The sequence below is a fragment of the Scylla paramamosain genome, chromosome 16 (genome assembly GCF_035594125.1).
Source record: "Scylla paramamosain isolate STU-SP2022 chromosome 16, ASM3559412v1, whole genome shotgun sequence".
NCBI lineage: Eukaryota > Metazoa > Arthropoda > Malacostraca > Decapoda > Portunidae > Scylla > Scylla paramamosain.
This window is the reverse complement of record NC_087166.1, coordinates 10,287,501-10,305,000: the sequence shown is the minus strand read 5'-3', so window position 1 is coordinate 10,305,000 and position 17,500 is coordinate 10,287,501. Positions and strand designations below refer to the sequence as shown.

Here is a 17,500-nt window from a genome sequence, read left to right as displayed (position 1 = left end):
AATAAGTTACCACTAACGAACTACATAATTACGATACAATTTACAACCTGTTAATGACTCAACAGTAAAATAAGTTGTTACCTGGATTTGTATTGATCTGTTATACTACCCCCCTCCCTCCCTCCCTCCCTCCCTCCCTCCCTCTCTCTCTCTCTCTCTCTCTCTCTCTCTCTCTCTCTCTCTCTCTCTCTAATCAGCAAGAAGATTAATATGACACCTTATTGCTGCTAAATGAGGAGGAGGAGGAGGAGGAGGAGGAGGAGGAGGAGGAGGCGGCAGGAAGTGGCAAAGGGAAGGGACTGAGTGATATAAAACTTTATCTCTGGAAGTTTATGAAGATGTTGTGGGGTTGGGAGGAGGGGGGAAGTTGGGGTAGGCTTGGGGAAGGGTGGGGAAGGTGGTGATGATGGTGGTGGCACTATTATTATTATTTTTTTTTTTTTATATATATATAATTCTTCCCAATCCCCCCTCCCTCTCTCTCTCTCTCTCTCTCTCTCTCTCTCTCTCTCTCTCTCTCTCTCTCTCAATTTTTCCCTCTCTCTCCCTCTCTTTCCCTACCCATTTTTCTGTTATTTCAGTGGTGTTGTCACGTGCACTCACACACACACACACACACACACACACACACACACACACACACACACACACACACACACACACACACACACATACAAACACACACACACATACAGGAGATGGCAATTTCCACGTAGCTTTGAAGTGCGCAACTCATCTCAGGTGTTTTATTTCCCTCTTTGATGACTCTCTCTCTCTCTCTCTCTCTCTCTCTCTCTCTCTCTCTCTCTCTCTCTCTCTCTCTCTCTCTCTCTCTCTCTCTCCAACCCCCCCCACTCAGTTCCCAGTTTCCTTTATCCTCGCGTATTCCTCCTCTTCCACATTCGCCCAGAGATCGATGCCTTTGCGAGGGCGCCTCACTTAGCATTCCAAATTGTCCTCCCTTTGATGTCCCTCCAGCCCAGGGCACTACCACCACCACCACCGCTACCACTACTACTACTACTACTGCTGCTGCTGGTATTGCTAGTGCTGGTGGTGGTGGTGGTGATGGTGGTGGTAATAGCGTTCGTGTTTGTCATTTGTTATTCGTTGTTGTTCATTTTTTATGTTTTGTGTTTTTTGTGTAGTTCTATTTTTTTCATGGTTCTAAGTTTTATGGTTCTAGGTTTTGTAGTTCTGTGGTCTATGGTGGTTTTGTGGTTCTGTGTTGGTTCTGTGTTGGTTTTGTGCTTCTGTCCTGGTTCTGCGCTTTTGTGTTAGTTCTGTGGTGGTTCTTTGTTGGTTCTGTGGTGGTTCTCTGTTAGTTCTGTGGTGGTTCTCTGTGATTCTGTGCTAGTTATGTGGTTTTGTGGTGGTTCTGTAGTTCTGTGTTGGTTCTGCGGTTCCAGGTTCTATAATTCTAAGCTCTGTGGTTCCATATTCTTGTGAGTCTAGGTTCCAGAATTCCAGGGTTGTATGGTTCTAGGTTTTTCGTGGTTTTCTCTGGTTCTATGGTTCTAAGTTCTGTGGTTCAAGTTTCAGTTTTGTTGATTGGTAAGGGTATAGACTCTCTCTCTCTCTCTCTCTCTCTCTCTCTCTCTCTCTCTCTCTCTCTCTCTCTCTCTCTCTCTCTCAGGCAGACAGACAGACAGACAGACATCAAATAATCATTTTACAAAGTTATACTGATGTTCATTTGTTTGTTTGGCTACACACACACACACACACACACACACACATTGAATTTATGATTCATTTCTGCGTGATACTGAGAATAGTTAGGAAAAAGTTAGATAATAATTAATGGAAAAAGGGAACGAAAGAAGGGAGGAAGAAGAGGAGGAGGAGGACACAAAAAACAAGGTAACGATGGTAAAGGAGGAGGGAGGAGAGGAGGAGGATGAGGAGGTGGAAGGGGAGGAAGGGCCGATGGGTAGACACAAACCTATCTCGTCATTTGCTCTGAAGGCGTGCACGGGAGAGGCCATGGGTGTGCGTGCGTGGGTGTGCATGTTTGTGGGCGCGTTTTCATCCTCCAGGTGAGTGCATTTCAAGGTCACGTTAATTAGGGCAAGTGCGGGTGTAAAATTTTGGCGTTACTTTTTGTAGAAGGTAAATGTTAGGTAATTTCGTCGCGTTGTTATGACTGGTGGTTTGTTTAGTAGTTACATGTGTAGTTTGGATCATAAGTGCTCATTTCCATCTCATAAGGACATACTTACCCGGGACACAGGGCAACTGGGATATCCGTGTCTCAACTTTTAACCTCCCACAGTTGTCCCCTGTTACCAAATTATCGACCCGACGCAGGGACAGGCAGCTGGGTGAGCCGTGCGCCGAGTGTCCCCAGCCAGGATTCGAACCAGGGCTCACGGATTCGTAGCCTTTGCACCATCGAGATTGTTAGTTTATTAGTTTTCGTATTATTCCTTTTTTTTTTTTTTCTTGCATTTCAGTTTCTTGAGAATTTCTGCTTTCGCTCATTGATTAAAGAAGACATTATTATGATGTTTTGAATATTGGCTAATAAATTACGGTAGGAAAAAAAAGTTATTAGATTATGATTCATAGACTTCTGGCTACAAGGATGACGACGACGGTGATGAAAAATGATGTCTGAATTAATGCATCATGAATTTGAAAAGAGAAAGGCGGGCGTTTTGAAGGTCACAGGATTAATGCATTGCAAATCTGAGTGAAGAAAAACAGTGTGATAACATCTGGATCATTCCATCACATATTTAAGAGAGAAAGATCGACATGATAATAATGACTAGCTAAACAACCCAATCTTCATTAATAACCTTTAATTTTTCCCATTCACTCAATTTTATAACAACAATAACAACAGTACAAATAACACACCACATAGGACTGAATAGATAAATATACACCACGAATCATATAACCTGCCTGGTGCTAATTACATACGTCACCTGTTCTGTGTGGAAGCCAGGGATGGGTGGGTGTCTGCTGGAGGGTAAGGGGAGAGGAGGAGGAGGAGGAGAGGGAAGCGTGGATAAGGGAGAGAGTGAAGAAGAGACCATAAGAGGAGGGGAAGGGAAGGGGTGAGGTGAGAGAAGGAAAGGAAGATGAGGTATATAAGGAAAGAGGATAAGGAGAAGAGGATAGCATCATGGATAAAAGGAGATAAAAGGAAAGAGGTGATAGATGAAGGGAGGCAAGGTGAGGAGATAAATAAGGAAAGAGATGAGGAGGAAGACAGCATCATGGATAAGAGGAAATGAAGGGAAGATGAGGTGAGAGGAGGAAAGGAAAAGGAGAGTAGGTGAAAGGAGGAAAGAGTAGAGATAAGACAGATAAGGAAAGAAAATAAGGAAAGAAAGAGGGCACCATAGATAAGGAGATAAAAGGGAAGAAGAAAGATTATCTGTCATTAGAGGGAGGTAGATGACAAGGTAAGAGAAAGATGATGAGGTGAAGGAAGGGGAGAGAAAAGACAACATGGATAAGAAAAGAGAATGAGGAAAGAATATGAGAAAATAAAGGGAAGAAGATTGGATGTCTGGTATGAGAGAACAAGGTAACAGCATGAGAGAGGGTGAGGAGGCAAGGAGGGGGAGGAAGAGAGGGAGCCCCATGCATAAGCCAACACATGCTCTCCCTCAGCCCACATGTAAGGCAGCAGAGGAGAGGGAGTCCTGCATACCACAATCTTTGCACTAGTGTATTATGTCAGGCACAAATCAAGATGGGGAGGTGAGATCACTTTTGGTGTGGTGGGCTGGAATACAAGGCCAGTGATCTTGACTATATATATATATCACATCAGACACAGATGCTGGCCATTGCATATTGATTGGTGACATTAGACCAATGAATATTAAGCTAGGTTAGATTGTTTTTCATAGACAGATCTGTATAGATGAGACAGCAGTAACCTTGGTGTGGTATTAGCCTGAATACCAATGAACTACTATGACAGCCAGTTAATTAAGTGTGCATGGGGTGTTTTCTCAGTCAGTCCAGTTTTGGAGTGTCTTGAAAGCACTGAGAAATTGATCTGAACCTGGGATGCATTGGCTATACCTCTCATTCACTAGTCTTCATGCATGGTAGACTGTTGTGCACTGAACTGAATACTGTGTTGCTGTAAGTTAGTGTGGATGCTTTCAAAGGGATACTTTCAAGAGTTTAATAGCCTTCAGATGGCCTCTCAGTATCTTCTTTTGCTGTTTCCCCTGAATCAAGGTTTAGCCCCATGTATGAGTCTCCTTCAGCTGTTTCTGTCCTTTGCATCTTCCTCAGTGACTCCCATCTTTTGCAGTTTTACCGTAATTCTATCCCTCCATCTCACTCTGTCTTCCTCTTCATCTTCTTCCCTCAACTGGTTTTTCTCCATGCTTTTAATTGGTTTCTGGTTCTCTCAGTATCATTTGTCTTATCTATTTATATTGTTTTTCTCTCTCCTCTGGTTTATACTGTGATGTTTTCCCATACTCATTTCTTATCATGTCTTTTGTCTTTCCTCCTTACACTCATTCTGTATCCTTTTAGTGTGTCTCCTTGATTTATCCTGTTTTCTGACACTCACTTTTTTTCACTTCTCTTTTTCTGGATCACTCTATTTCTCTCCTCTGATTTGTTCTCTGTTTCCTTCCACACTTTATTTCTTATCACTTCTCTCATTTATCTCACTTTCATTCTATATCACTTCATTTCTCTCCTCTGGTTTATTCTCTGTTTCCTCCAACACTTATTTCTTGTCACTTTTCTCATTATTTTCCCTCACATTCATTCTATATTACTTTCACTTTCCCTCCTGAGTCATGAATAATTTTTTCTCTCCTTTGTCACTCTTCATATCTGTCCTTTATGATTCATGAGTATTTTTGGTCCATTTTTTGTCCACTTTCCTCATTTCTGTCCCCCACAAGCAGTTCCCTGATGTGTCATTTCCTTTGTTTCTCCTCACACTGCAGCTTCTCCCACTCCCTCCTGTGGACCTCCTTCCTGGGCCCCCAGTTCTCTGCAGGCCTGAATATGCTCCTCAGTCTCTGTTGGAAGCAAAGAACTGTCACTCTCTTGCTGAATAACTTTACAAACTCCTGGTCATTGTATCTTGTATAGTATTTATGGTTATTGTCTTAGTTAACTTAGAAGACAAACTACTACTACTACTACTACTACTACTACTACTACTACTACTACTACTACTACTACTACTACTACTACCACTACTACTACTACTACCACTACTACTACTACTACTACCACTACTACTACTTTTGTTACATGTATAGTAGTTACTGTTATTGATATATGAAGAAACAGTAAGATAACAAAATGGAAATCATCTTACCTTACAGAATGATTAGAAAAGAAAAGAAAATAAAAAAAAGAGAGAAAGTAGAATGATTAGCACACAGGAAACAGTAAGATTAGCATTACATAAACTATCTCACTTGACAGAATGACTAGAAAAGCAGGAATTGGAGAAAGAAAGGAAAAGATTCAATGGCAAACATAAGAAGAACCAACAAGATAAACACACAATCAGCTCACCTCAATGAAAGTCTCTCCTTTTGCCTGGTAGAGTGTGGTTATGAGGCATACTGGGACCATACTGATAGCAACAGCAGCTAAGGTCCACCCACAGGCTACAGAGGGAGGAGAGAGTGTGTGGAGAAGCTTGCAAGAAGAACATCACTCCATTGTACCAGTGAGATACTGATTATGAATATTCTCTTAACTCTTATCAAAATTTCTTCTTAATCTTCTCTCTCTCTCTGTCTCTTTCTCCTCATCTTTAAATTCACTGAAGAGAAACCTAACTGCAAATATTCATGACTCTTGCCAAAATTTCTTCTTCTTACTCTTCTCTCACTTTCCTTTCTCCTCATTGTTCATCTTACTCTTCTCTCCTCCTCTTCCATCTTACTCTTCTCTGTCATCCTTCTTTGCCTTCCTCTTCTCTGTCCTTCATCTTTTCTCTCCTCCTTCTTCATCATACTCTTCTCTCCTTACTCTTTTCTCTCTCTTCTCTTCTCCTTACTCTTCTCTCCTCCTCCTAATTCTTTTCTCTTCTCCTCCTTAAACTTCCCTCTCCTCCTTCACCTTACTTTTCTCTTCTTTTCCTTACTCTTTTCTCTCCTCCTCCTTTGTTTTCTTCTCATTTACTGGGGAAAACACACTCTTTCATGTATATTTAACAGTTTGTATCACCTTCACCCTTACAATCCTCAGGCAGTGATGGTGGTGAATCCCATGTCCTAACTGTCTATTGTGAGGAAAGAGTGTGACAGCTTGTAAATGTTCAGTGATGATAGTGATTGATGCTATTGAAAAGTGATGGTGATGATGACTTGCAAACATCCTGTGATGGTGATGATGAAGTGGAATAATGGTGATTATTTGCAAATATTCTAATGGCAGTGATTGATGGTAAGTGGAATGATGGTGAGGGCTTACAAATATTCTGTGATAATAGTGATAGTGATGCTAATGAAAAAGAATGACAATGACAACCTGCAGACCTTTAGAACAATCATATTGCCAACTAATAAAAATGCAGGAAAGGATGGAAATGATAATGCCAACTCACACAAATAACCTACACATGACAGTGACAGTGATGGATAATGAACAAAACACTGGACCACTAAAACCAGATTGAAAGAAGAGAAATTTAATTGAATAAATAATAGCAACTGATAAAAAAACAAATCTATAAATAAATAAATATATAAATAATTAAACACTTGACCACTATAGCCAGATACAGAAAGGAGGAGAGCCCTTACCATAGGCAGCTTCAGGGAGAGGCTTCCCCTCCAGCGTGGGCAGACACAGGTACAGCATGTTGTAGATGAGGATAGCCAGCAGTGCCACAGGACAGAAGTACCAGGAGAACCTCCAGTAGATGCCCAGATCCTTGTTGAGCATGAACTTGACATCCCGCAGCACATTCTTGAGGCCTGGGGGTGGGAGGGGGAGACTCAGGTAAAGCTAGAGACGCGACATTCAGGTGAAGCTGACACCGTACATTTGAGTGAAGCTAGCGAAGGACATTTAAGCAAAGTTAATTTGAGAGACATTTAGGTGAAGTTAGTGATACATTTAAGAAGCTTTGAATAATCACTTAATAATATTTCTCTCTTTTTCTCTCTTGTATCTTCATGTGAACACCCATCACAGAGATAGGAAGATTAATGAGAAATAACTAAAACAATGAAAAGGGCTAAACAACTGGCTATTTTTGTACCAAGTTCTCATAAATATTTCTGTAGTGTAAGGAGACAAAGTTAACTTTTTGTTTTTTCTTTTTTCTCACCTGCCTCTCCTTGTGAACAGTGCTAGGAAGGGTAACAAAAGATGACAAACAGCAATTTTGTACTAAGCTCTCATAAATATTTCTGTAACATAAGAAGATAAAATTAACCTATTTTCTCTCTTCTGTTTCTCCTATTGAACAACTATTACAGAGCTAAGAAAGCTAACAAAGGACAACTAAAACAATGAAAAGGACTAAATAACTATCTATTTACTGACAATGGGCATACTAACCAAAGCTAAACCATGAACTAAATCCACATGACAGGACAGGAACTCCAATAGTAATAAGGCAGACCAGCTCACCATAGACAACAGTGATTGCCACTGTCTCAAAGATGGCCAGGATGAAGATGATGAAACTGCCACCAAAGTAATCCACTAGAGTAAAGATCCACTGGCCACCCTGGGGGAAGATGTGCAGAGTTAATGGATGACTGAAGAGGGGAAGCAATGGGTGAGGTGTGGTATATATGAGGGTGAGAGAAGAGTGTAGAGGGAGTGGTATATTTGAGACTGAGAGGAAAGAGAGAATGAGGAATGAAAAGGAAGAAAACTGAAGATTGAATTAAGCAACATAAAATAAAAGAAAAAAATATAAGAAAACAAATCCACTGTAGGAAAAAGAGGAAAGAGTATAAAGAAGAAAGGTAAACTGAAGACTGAATTAAGCTTATAAAAGTAAATGAAAAGAAATATGAGAGGAAAACAAATAAATCAACTGAAAGAGAAAGAGGGAAGGAAAGTAAGCTGAATACCAAATAAACCACCATAAGATAAAAGAAAAGAAATATGGGAGAAAAACAAATTAAGTAAAAGGAAAAGAAAAATATTAGAGAAAGAGGGAAGAATAGAAGGAAGAAATGTAAACCAAAGACTGAATAAAGCACAATAAAAGGACAGGAAAAATAAATCAAATGGAAAGAGAAGCAGAAGAAAAACAATTAATCAACTGAAAGTAAACTAGAAAACAAAGAATTCACTGAAAGAGAAATAAAAAGAAAAACAATTAATTTAGCAAAAGAGAAATATAAGAAGGAAAACAATAAGATAACAATAAAAACCACATATCAACTGACGGGTGTAGCATAGGTGAGGCTGAAGAGGAAGTTGGCAGCACAGATGCCAAAGGTTATGGCAAACTTGCTTTTAGCTGGGTACTGGTCGGTGATGATGGTGATGATGGAGCCGGTGAGGTTCTGAATGGAGCCGACACACAGGGTGAACATCATCAGGAAGAACAGCACAGAGAACAGCTGTGAGGGAAGGAACATTGAGGTGGGATGGCTTTGGAATGCTCCTGTCTGAATTTCCCTACCTGAGTTAATATCACTTATCTTGACCCATCCTAGTGCTTCCTTCTGTCTTGCCTAAATTTTTAAAAAGGAAGGTGTACTACTACATTATAGTGCTTTGAGGTAGGAAGGCTTTCATCCCCCATTTCTTTACCAGGGCTAATATCACTCATCCTGTCCCAGTGTAGTGTGTCTTCTTGTGTCTGCTTCTTGTCTGTAATCTTAGTAAGAAAGGGTACATTAAGGTGGTTTGAGGTCTGAAGGCTTTAGAAGGCTTTATTATTCTTTTTGCTTTACCTGAGGGACCCACTCAAACTTAGCGAGGACCTCTGGGTAGGACACAAAGGCAAGACCACTGCCACTGCGCACCACATGTTCTATATTAGTGTCCAGTTGGAAGGCGAGGTTACCGAGGATGGAGAAGATGGTGAACCCAGCAAGGAGTGAGGTGAGGGTGTCTGCCATGCTGATAATCCATGCATCCCTGCAGAGATACGATGGCTGAGAAGATACTTTGTTAAATTTCAAGACTTTTCTGTTTCACGTGAAGATGAACAAAAGAATATTGACAAGCAGTAGTGATGTGCAGTAGGAGGTTATAGACAAGAGGAAGTGATCGATGGACAAGTGAAGATACACTGATAAATTTTTAAGACCTCTCTGCCTTACACAAAATATAATATAGACAAGTGGCAGTGATGGACAGTAGGAAGGTGACAGACAAGAGAAAGTGATGGACAAGAGATGATAGAAAGGAAGAAAAGCAACTAATAAATATTAATAAGACCTCTGTCTCACATGAACATAGACAAAAGAATATGGACAAGCAGCAGTGATGGATAGAAGAAGGTGACAGCCAAAAGAAAGTGATGGACAAGAGAAGATAGAAAGGCAGAAAAGCTATTGATAACTTGAAAAGAAATCATTGCTCCAAATTTGTATTTATGTCCACTCAAACATTACATACAAGCACCCAACCCAACCAGCATTCCCTAGAGAAGAATCTAATATTGAAACACAAAACAGGAGGAAATACTTCATAAAAACAGTGAAAACAATGGATACAGCACCACCATCACAACCAACACAGCACCACCAAGATCAGCACTATGAAGATCAAACAGCCCTCTAAGAAAAAAATAACACCAAAACACACAAAATGAGAGGAAACATGTCATAAGACACTGAAAACAAAGGATACACCACCACCATCACCACCCTTACAGCATCATTAAGACCAAGCAGCACTAAGAAAAACCAACACCAAAACACACAAAACAGAAGTAAACATAAAAAACAATCAAAAAGGGTACATCACAACCATCACTACCATCAACACTGCTGCCACCACCACCACCACCACCACCAATCAAGATGTAGTACCTGTAGACATCATGGAAGAAGTTATTATAAGATGCCAAGTGACAAATGACACCAAACCCTGTGGAGAGACTGAAGAAGGCCTGAGTGACTGCTGCATACCACACCTGAGTGAGAGAGTGGTGAGAGGGTGTGGGGCATGTGTGTGTGACTTCCCTTGGTGTATTGTGAAATAGTGGTTAAGTTATGGGGACAGATGGATGTGTATTATATGCACCAAATGGTTTGGTTTTAGCTCTGTCACTGCTATGATTATAAATATTCAGTGATGTAAGAAATTGTTTGCTTGGAGAAAAAAAAAAGAAAATATAAGGTTGATTTTTGCAAATGTGATAAAAATTCCTAGCTTGGACTTGAAAAAAAGGTCAATTTTTCTCATAGTGCTGTATAACTTTTTGTTTTGGAATAGAAAAAAAGAAAATAGGAAGATGATTTTTGTAAGAGCAGTGTAAAAAGTTGTTTGCTTAGGACTCAGAGAAAAGAAAATAAAAGGTTAATTTTTGTCAGTGCTGCAAAAAAAAGTTTTGTATTGTTTGCTCAGACTTGTAAAAGAGAGAATCAGGTTAATTTTTGTCAGAGCTGAAAATAATGGTTTGCTCAGACTCAGGAAGATTATTGTATTTATTTTCTTTGGATGTGGAATTATAAAATGTTGCAAAGGATTATGAGAAGAATTACTTAGCAATGAAGGGGTATATGAATGTGTGCTGCTAACATCAATGTGCTGCTAACATTAGTGGGCTGCCATGTGTAGGCCTGATGACTTCTTGCAGCTTCCCTTATTTTCTTATGTGCTAAGTGTGCTGCTGACTTAAGCATGCAGCTAACATGTGAGTAAGTGTCCTAATACAAGTGTCCTAACATTTGTGCTGTTGACCGAAGTAAAATGTTCTGTTACAGGGTGAGGGTGAGGTCAGACCTACACCAGGGTCAAGGAGACGCCTCCACTGGGGGAAGATGTAGTAGAGCATCCCAGTGGTGGCACCCGGCAGCATGGCACCCCGCACCAGTAGCGTCACCAGCACCACGTAGGGGAACAGCGCCGTGAAGTATACCACCTGGGGAGGCACAGGTTAGGTGAGTTCTTGTTGAGTGGGAGTAAGTAATGAACAGGCTTTGAATTTGTTACATGGAGAAGAATTGAGGTGTTGTGGTCACATTTGTCAGGGGGAACAGTGCTGGGAAGTACACCACCTGGAGGAGCAGTGTGTGTGTAGTTGCTCATTGGACAGGAATAAGTAATGAACAGCCTTTGAATTTGTTACATAGGGAACAGGTAGTATAGTGAGATTTGTTACACAGAACTGAGGTGGTGTAGAGGAATTTGTTACAAAGAAGGTTTGAGTAAACAATTGAAATCAAGTGAAACTTGTCATACAGAAGAATTGGGATGGTGTAGTGTTAGAGAGAAAAAGTGAGGTGTAGTGAAATTTGTTACACAGAACTGAAATGGTGTGGTCAAATCAGCATCTCATCACACGTCTCACCTTCCCAATGGACTTGACACCCCAGCCTAGTGAGAGAAAGATCACCGACCAGGAAAAGAGGAGACACAGCGTCATCCTCCAGTCAGGGAGACCAATGCCGTCACTTATGTCTGCCTTGAAGTGCAGCACGAAGTTACTATGGGAAATAGAGAAAACAGAAAGTAGAGGAGTTATTGTAGAAAGAGAGAGATGATAAATAGTGCACTGAAATAGAGAGAACTGGAAGCAGAAGAGTTACTGGAGAGAGAGTGAGAGAGGTGACAAAAAGAGCATTGAAATAAAGCTGATATGTGGAGAAGAGGAGCAAGCAGAAGGGTTATTGTGGAAAGAGAGACAAGAAGTCCATTTAAATAGAGGTGATACATGGAGAACAGGAAGCAGAGGAGTGTTTTGAAGGTACAGCAAGAGAAAATCAATACATCCTGGCAGGAAAGAGTAGAAAGTCTTAATACCACTCTGAAAACAAGTAACAGTAAAATATGTGGTCCATAAAGAAAGCAGAAGAATGTTTTGAAACTTGAAGAAAAAAATCAAAATATGCAGGAAGGAAAGAGTAAAAAAAACATCTTATATGCCACTCTGAAAACAAGGAACAGTAAAATATATAGATGTTCTATAACACAGAAAAGAAAAACCCATAGTAGACCAAGAACCATAAGATATTAACAGGCAAGCAGGACAACAAACCAAGGACAGGAAAACCAAGACTCGCATAATACTACAAGAGGATGACTGCTAATTAGAAGTACAAGATATCCACAAGTGAACAAGGCACCAAACCAAGCCCAGGAAACTAAGACTCACATATAATACCAGTAACCAAAACTACAAGATATCTACAAGTAAACAAGACACCAAACCAAGACTCACAAATAATACTGCTCTGACGAAGACTGGTAACTTGCAGAGCTGTTACTTGTGTAGTTGAAGCTGGCATCCACACAGTTCTCATCTGCCCATGCCTCATCACACACAGACCAGGGAAGCACCTCAGAGAAGGACACAATCAGGTAGAACACAGTAAGCCCCATCAAGTAGGAAAAGTAGGTGACCACAGACCAGGCTGCGATGATCTGACCATAGCCAATACCTGAAGGAGACAGTGCACACCTGAGGGAGGGTCTTGTGATGTGTTGGATGAGGTGTGGTTGTAGTTATGTTGTTAGGTTCTCTTGAGATGATTGAGTGAGAGTTGTTAAAATGTTGAGTTGTAATGTGGTTTGGAGAGGGGGGAGAGAGACAGGGAGAGAGGGACTGCAATGTAATGATAAAGTATTTAACATACTTCTCACATTCTTTCTATCTCCTCTTCTTTCCTATTCCTTCCATATATCCATTCTCCATTCTCCTTCACTCACTCCCCCTATTCTCATTACCTCTCTTCCCTTTCATACCCATTACCTCTCTTCCCTTTCATCACCCATTTCTCCTATTCCCTCTCATCACTCATTTCCTGTTCCATCTCATCATCCATTATTCCTATTCCCTCTCATAACACTGAACCCTGTTATCTTCCCTTTACCCATTACTACTATTTTTAATCACCCAGTGGTCCTATTTCCTCCCTTTATTCATTATCCCTGCTTCCTTCTCTCACCTTTTACCCCTACTCCATTCCTTTTCTTAGTACTTCTGTTCCATTTCTTCACCCATTAACTCTATTCACTTTCCTTCACCCGTCATGCCTCACCCTCTCTTTGTGTAATGTATGGCTCACCTTTCATGGCAGGCACCATCCTCCACACCTCCACACTGCCAGACGAGGAGAACTGCCCCATCACCAGCTCCAGGAAATAGAGCGGCTGTGTGATGGAAAACAGGAGAAAAGTAAGACAAGGTAAGGTAAAGAAATATATTGGTTTGTGTTCAGATATGTTCTGCTCTTGCTATGATTCCAAGGCCACAGAAATTATTAGCCAGGTTCTCAAAAGTGTTTCTCCTGGTAATAATGTTGGAGACTTATTAATTTGTCATTGGAATTGTAAAAAAAACACTCCTAAAAGTGTGTGTAGCTTCATCTAGAACTTTTCAAAGTAGTAGAGGTGTGAGCAGAGGTTTCAGAATATAGTCATTATGCTCATATTCTGAAACACTCAGCTCTCTCACCACAGCTATTTTCTAAGGCCACAGAGATGAGTAACCAGGTTCTCATGAGTGTTTCTCCTGTTAATAATGTAGAAATCTTGTTAACCTGTCACTAGAACTGTAAGACTGTAAAAGCACCCTTAAAAACCTGTGTAAGCTCAACTACATAGAGCCTTTTGAAAGTAATGGAGGTGCAGCACAGAAGGGCTTCAGAAATTGTTCCATTCATAGATGCAATGCCTTAGATCAGGAGTGCATTGTTCATTCTCATTGTATTTCTAAATGTTATACTTTACATTTGTTTGTTCATTTGCTTAAATTTATGAAATATGAAGAATGGAAATTTTTACCATAATTGGTATAATTAAGTAATTAGGCAATCACAGACATTATTAATTGTACTAGAATCATACTTATGAATGACAAAGAAGTGAGAGATAATCCTGATAAAATAACTAGCTAACCCAGTTTCTTTACTTCTGCAAGGGCCAGATTAACCAGCTAATCCAACCTCTTTACTTACACAAGAGCCAAAATAACTAACAGTCCAACCTCTTTACTTCAGGAAGGTTGTAGCAGCATAGTACATCATTCACACACACACACACACACACACACACACACACACACACACACACACACACACACACACACACACACACACACACACACACATCTACAAACCCTGCCAATGAAAAGGAGGACCAGCAGGTAGGGGATGAGGAAGGCGCCCCCACCATTCTCAAAGGCAGTCGTGGGGAACCTCCAGACATTGCCCAGGCCAACAGACGTGGTGATGCAGGCAAGGAGGAACTCAGTAGGGGTTGACCACTGCTGTCGCTCCTCCTGTGTGTCCTGACAGCAAGTGATGAGGTATGATAGGCCTGTATTCAGAAACACCTTGTTCTCTCACCACCACTATTTTCCAAGGTCACAGAGGTGATCAGCCAAGTTGTCAAGGGTGTTTCTCCTATTAATAATGTAGAAAACTTGTTAATCTGTCATTAGAACTGTTAAAGTACCCTTAAAAGCCCATCTACTTTCAATGAGAGCCTTTTGAAAGTAGTGGAGGTGTGGGCAGAAGCATCTCAGGATGTGAGGTCCAAAGAGATTCACTTGTGCATGGTTTATGAACTATTGAATGAGTTTATATGCTCTGAAACTGCTCATAAATCAAAATTACATTATTAGGAACATTTTTATATCTTTTTTTCCTATTCATTGCCCAATATTTCTTGGACTCTATTTGTAAGGCAGTAAGTATTTATGGACTATTGCACTGAGTTTACATGCTCTAAAACTGTTTATAAAAAAATTTAAACTCCATAATTAGATATCAGGAGGAAATATGAGAGAGTAAAAAAAGAGGAATAAAGTGAAAAGGGAGAGAGAAGTAAGAAGTAGACATGAAAGAAAGGAAAAGGAGAAAATAAAAGGAAAGAGGAGAGAAAAAAAGAGATAGGAAAGGAAGAGAGAGAAATAAGTAAACATGAAAGGAAAAGGAGAAAAGAGAAGGAAAGAGGAGAGAAACAAAAAAAAAAAGGACAGAGAGAGAGAGAGAAGGAAGAGAGCGAAATAAGAATTAAACATGAAAAGTTAAAGGAGAAAAAGAGAAGGAAAGAAGAGAAACAAAAAAAAGGATAGAGAGAAGGAAGAGAGAAATATAAAAAAGTAAACATAAAAGGAAGGAAAAGAAACAGAAGGAAAGAGGAGAGAAACAAAAAAGGATAAAGAGAGAGAAGGAAGAAAGATAAATAAGAAGTAAACATGAAAGAAAGTTAGAGAAGAAGAGAAGGAAAGAGGAGATAAAGAAACAAAAAAAATATAAAGAGAGAAGAAAAAGAAAAATTTAATCAAAACTTACCAATGTTGCTTCTGTCACTGATGTTTCTACCTTCATCTCACTGCCCTGTTCCATCCCACCATCCTGTTCCGTCCCTCCATAGCTGGCATGGTTCCCTCTCCCTTCATTCTGTCAAGGCATGAGACAGGGATGGGGAAGGAAAAAGCAATAATGAGTTAGATAGGCAGGAATGGGGAAGGGAAAGCAGAGGAAGTGGGAAGATGGGCAGGGAATGGGGAGGGAAAAGCAGTTATGAGTTAGATAGGTAGCAATGGGAAGTTGAAAGGAGCTGAGTCAAAAGCAATTACATGGTAGGACAAAGAGTTGGTGGATGAGTAAAGGAAGAGAAATATGAAGGAAAGAGGAGGTAGGTAAGAAATGAGAGAAAAAGCAGTAGTGAATGAGGTGAGGGGAAAAGAATGAAGGAGAAAAGAGTTTAGGAGAAGTGAGGAATGAGTACAGGAACGTATGAGGGAATGAGGAAATCAGGTATAAAAAAATAGAAAAAGCGGGGGTAAATGAGGTAATGGTAAACGAATGAGTGGGCAGAGTCGTGGAGTGTGGGATAAGTAAAAAGAGGGAAGTATTAAAGAATGAGGAAGAAGGAAGGAGACAATAATTAGTATATCCTTGAATTAATGAAAATCCTGGGAGAAAGCGAATGGTACAGTAGCTCTCTCTCTCTCTCTCTCTCTCTCTCATCCAATCCGTCACCTACCTACTCTCTCTCTCTCTCTCTCTCTCTCTCTCGTATCCAAATCCAATACCTAGTCACTCCCCTCTCACATTTCCAAGAGGAGGAGGAGGAGGAGGAAGTGTAGAGGACATAGTCAAAATGTGCAAATACGATGATACCAAGGCATAGCACACTAAGGTACAAAGGTGTTAATGGAAGGGGCTAATGGGAATTAGATGATAAGGGAGTGTGGGAGTTATGACCGCCTACAGTCAGGAATATTCCTATGTGATGTATGAAATCAACGGTAATCGGGTGGGGACTGGGGCTAATTATATGTAAGTTGATAGACGCCACTTGTTCAGACTGTCAGGAGCTTTGGCGTGACGGTGGTACGATAAAGTGACGATCTGACACACACACACACACACACACACACACAACATGAAAGAACCGCATTCGATAACATTTCGGAATCCTGTTCTATCTCAGGTTAGCAGGTTCTAATGGAAGTTAGCGGGGTTTTCTTTTCTTTTCTTTCTTTTTTTTTGTATGATTCCAATGATAGTTTAATAATGATTCTGCAAGTTAGTGATAAAACCTTAAAAAAAAACAAAGATTCTGCAATTTAATGAAAAAAAAAAATCCATTCAGTTCGAAAAACAAAGATTCTACAAGTTAATGATAAAAAAAAAAAAAAAACGAGAGCGAGAACCCGATGAATCTCCACAAGTTTATAAACACCTTCCTTGATCGAAGCGTTTACGAGGCTTGTAATACAAACCAATAAATGAACGATAAAAAAAGTATTACCTCCCTTCGTTTCTGGGTTCGGAGAAGACCTGTATCCTGCTTCATGTCTGTCCTGGGCAGGGCGAGAGATTGGATAGGCTGTCATGGGAAGGGAAAGTTTAGCGTCCCTGCCATCCTTCCGGTGTTCTGTAATCGCGGTGGCTTGGGCTCGAAGGGAAGGGGAATAGTGGGTTGGCTTTGGACTGGTGTGAAGCTGTGTTTTTCAGTTTATTTGCTGTGGGAAGAAAATAAGTAGTTGTCTTCGTTGTTAAGAAATTGCTGTAATTATTTTGTTTGGATCAATGAAGGAAGAACAAAGTTTCAACTTCATCTTATCTCCATTTTCATCTCACCGTTTTTACGTTGTTTTAATTCATCGTGTGTATATAAAAAAAAAAAGAGCAGCGGTCGTCCTTTCTTATAAATGAATGAGGAATCTCTCTCTCTCTCTCTCTCTCTCTCTCTCTCTCTCTCTCTCTCTCTCAGTAGGTGCGAAAGATACGTAGTCTAGCAGTCTTGTCTTCGTTTCGAGAAACTACATTTCTTTTTATAAAACATTAATTTCTTCTGCATTTTTCTACACAACATCTGACCTATCCTTGCCTCCTACTTTACGATTGTTTAGTTGTAGTATAGTAAACGAGTGACC

At 40.3% G+C, this 17,500-nt stretch overlaps 1 protein-coding gene and 1 long non-coding RNA gene across 9 annotated transcripts in view; one reads left to right on the top strand and one right to left on the bottom strand.

Moving 5' to 3' along the window:
- The window catches only part of LOC135107994 (uncharacterized), a 38,501-nt gene that overhangs the window by 16,407 nt on the left and 4,594 nt on the right, over positions 1-17,500 (top strand). The window contains exons 1-5 of one of the 3 annotated variants that reach the window (XR_010272088.1): positions 1,833-2,039; positions 5,538-5,683; positions 10,869-11,045; positions 13,185-13,292; positions 14,106-14,413. This is a non-coding gene — a long non-coding RNA (uncharacterized LOC135107994). Of the gene's footprint in view, positions 1-1,832; positions 2,040-5,537; positions 5,684-10,868; positions 11,046-13,184; positions 13,293-14,105; positions 14,414-17,500 lie in introns of those variants that run through there. The other 2 variants (XR_010272086.1, XR_010272087.1) reach the window with 2 other exon arrangements.
- Positions 2,794-17,500, bottom strand: part of LOC135107993 (sodium-dependent nutrient amino acid transporter 1-like) — a 22,675-nt gene continuing 7,968 nt past the window's right edge. For 2 of the 6 annotated variants that reach the window (XM_064018512.1, XM_064018513.1), the window contains exons 2-15: positions 16,873-17,086; positions 15,405-15,512; positions 14,225-14,395; positions 13,173-13,257; positions 12,326-12,545; positions 11,456-11,591; positions 10,892-11,026; positions 9,972-10,075; positions 8,886-9,072; positions 8,373-8,549; positions 7,600-7,699; positions 6,765-6,938; positions 5,527-5,621; positions 2,794-5,018 (exon numbers count right to left, since the gene is read on the bottom strand). In XM_064018512.1, coding sequence (XP_063874582.1) covers positions 4,914-5,018; positions 5,527-5,621; positions 6,765-6,938; positions 7,600-7,699; positions 8,373-8,549; positions 8,886-9,072; positions 9,972-10,075; positions 10,892-11,026; positions 11,456-11,591; positions 12,326-12,545; positions 13,173-13,257; positions 14,225-14,395; positions 15,405-15,512; positions 16,873-16,917 — 1,842 coding nt within the window. In that variant the 5' untranslated portion in view covers positions 16,918-17,086 and the 3' untranslated portion in view covers positions 2,794-4,913. Of the gene's footprint in view, positions 5,019-5,526; positions 6,242-6,764; positions 6,939-7,599; positions 7,700-8,372; positions 8,550-8,885; positions 9,073-9,971; positions 10,076-10,891; positions 11,027-11,455; positions 11,592-12,325; positions 12,546-13,172; positions 13,258-14,224; positions 14,396-15,404; positions 15,513-16,872; positions 17,087-17,500 lie in introns of those variants that run through there. The other 4 variants (XR_010272084.1, XM_064018514.1, XM_064018515.1 and 1 more) reach the window with 4 other exon arrangements.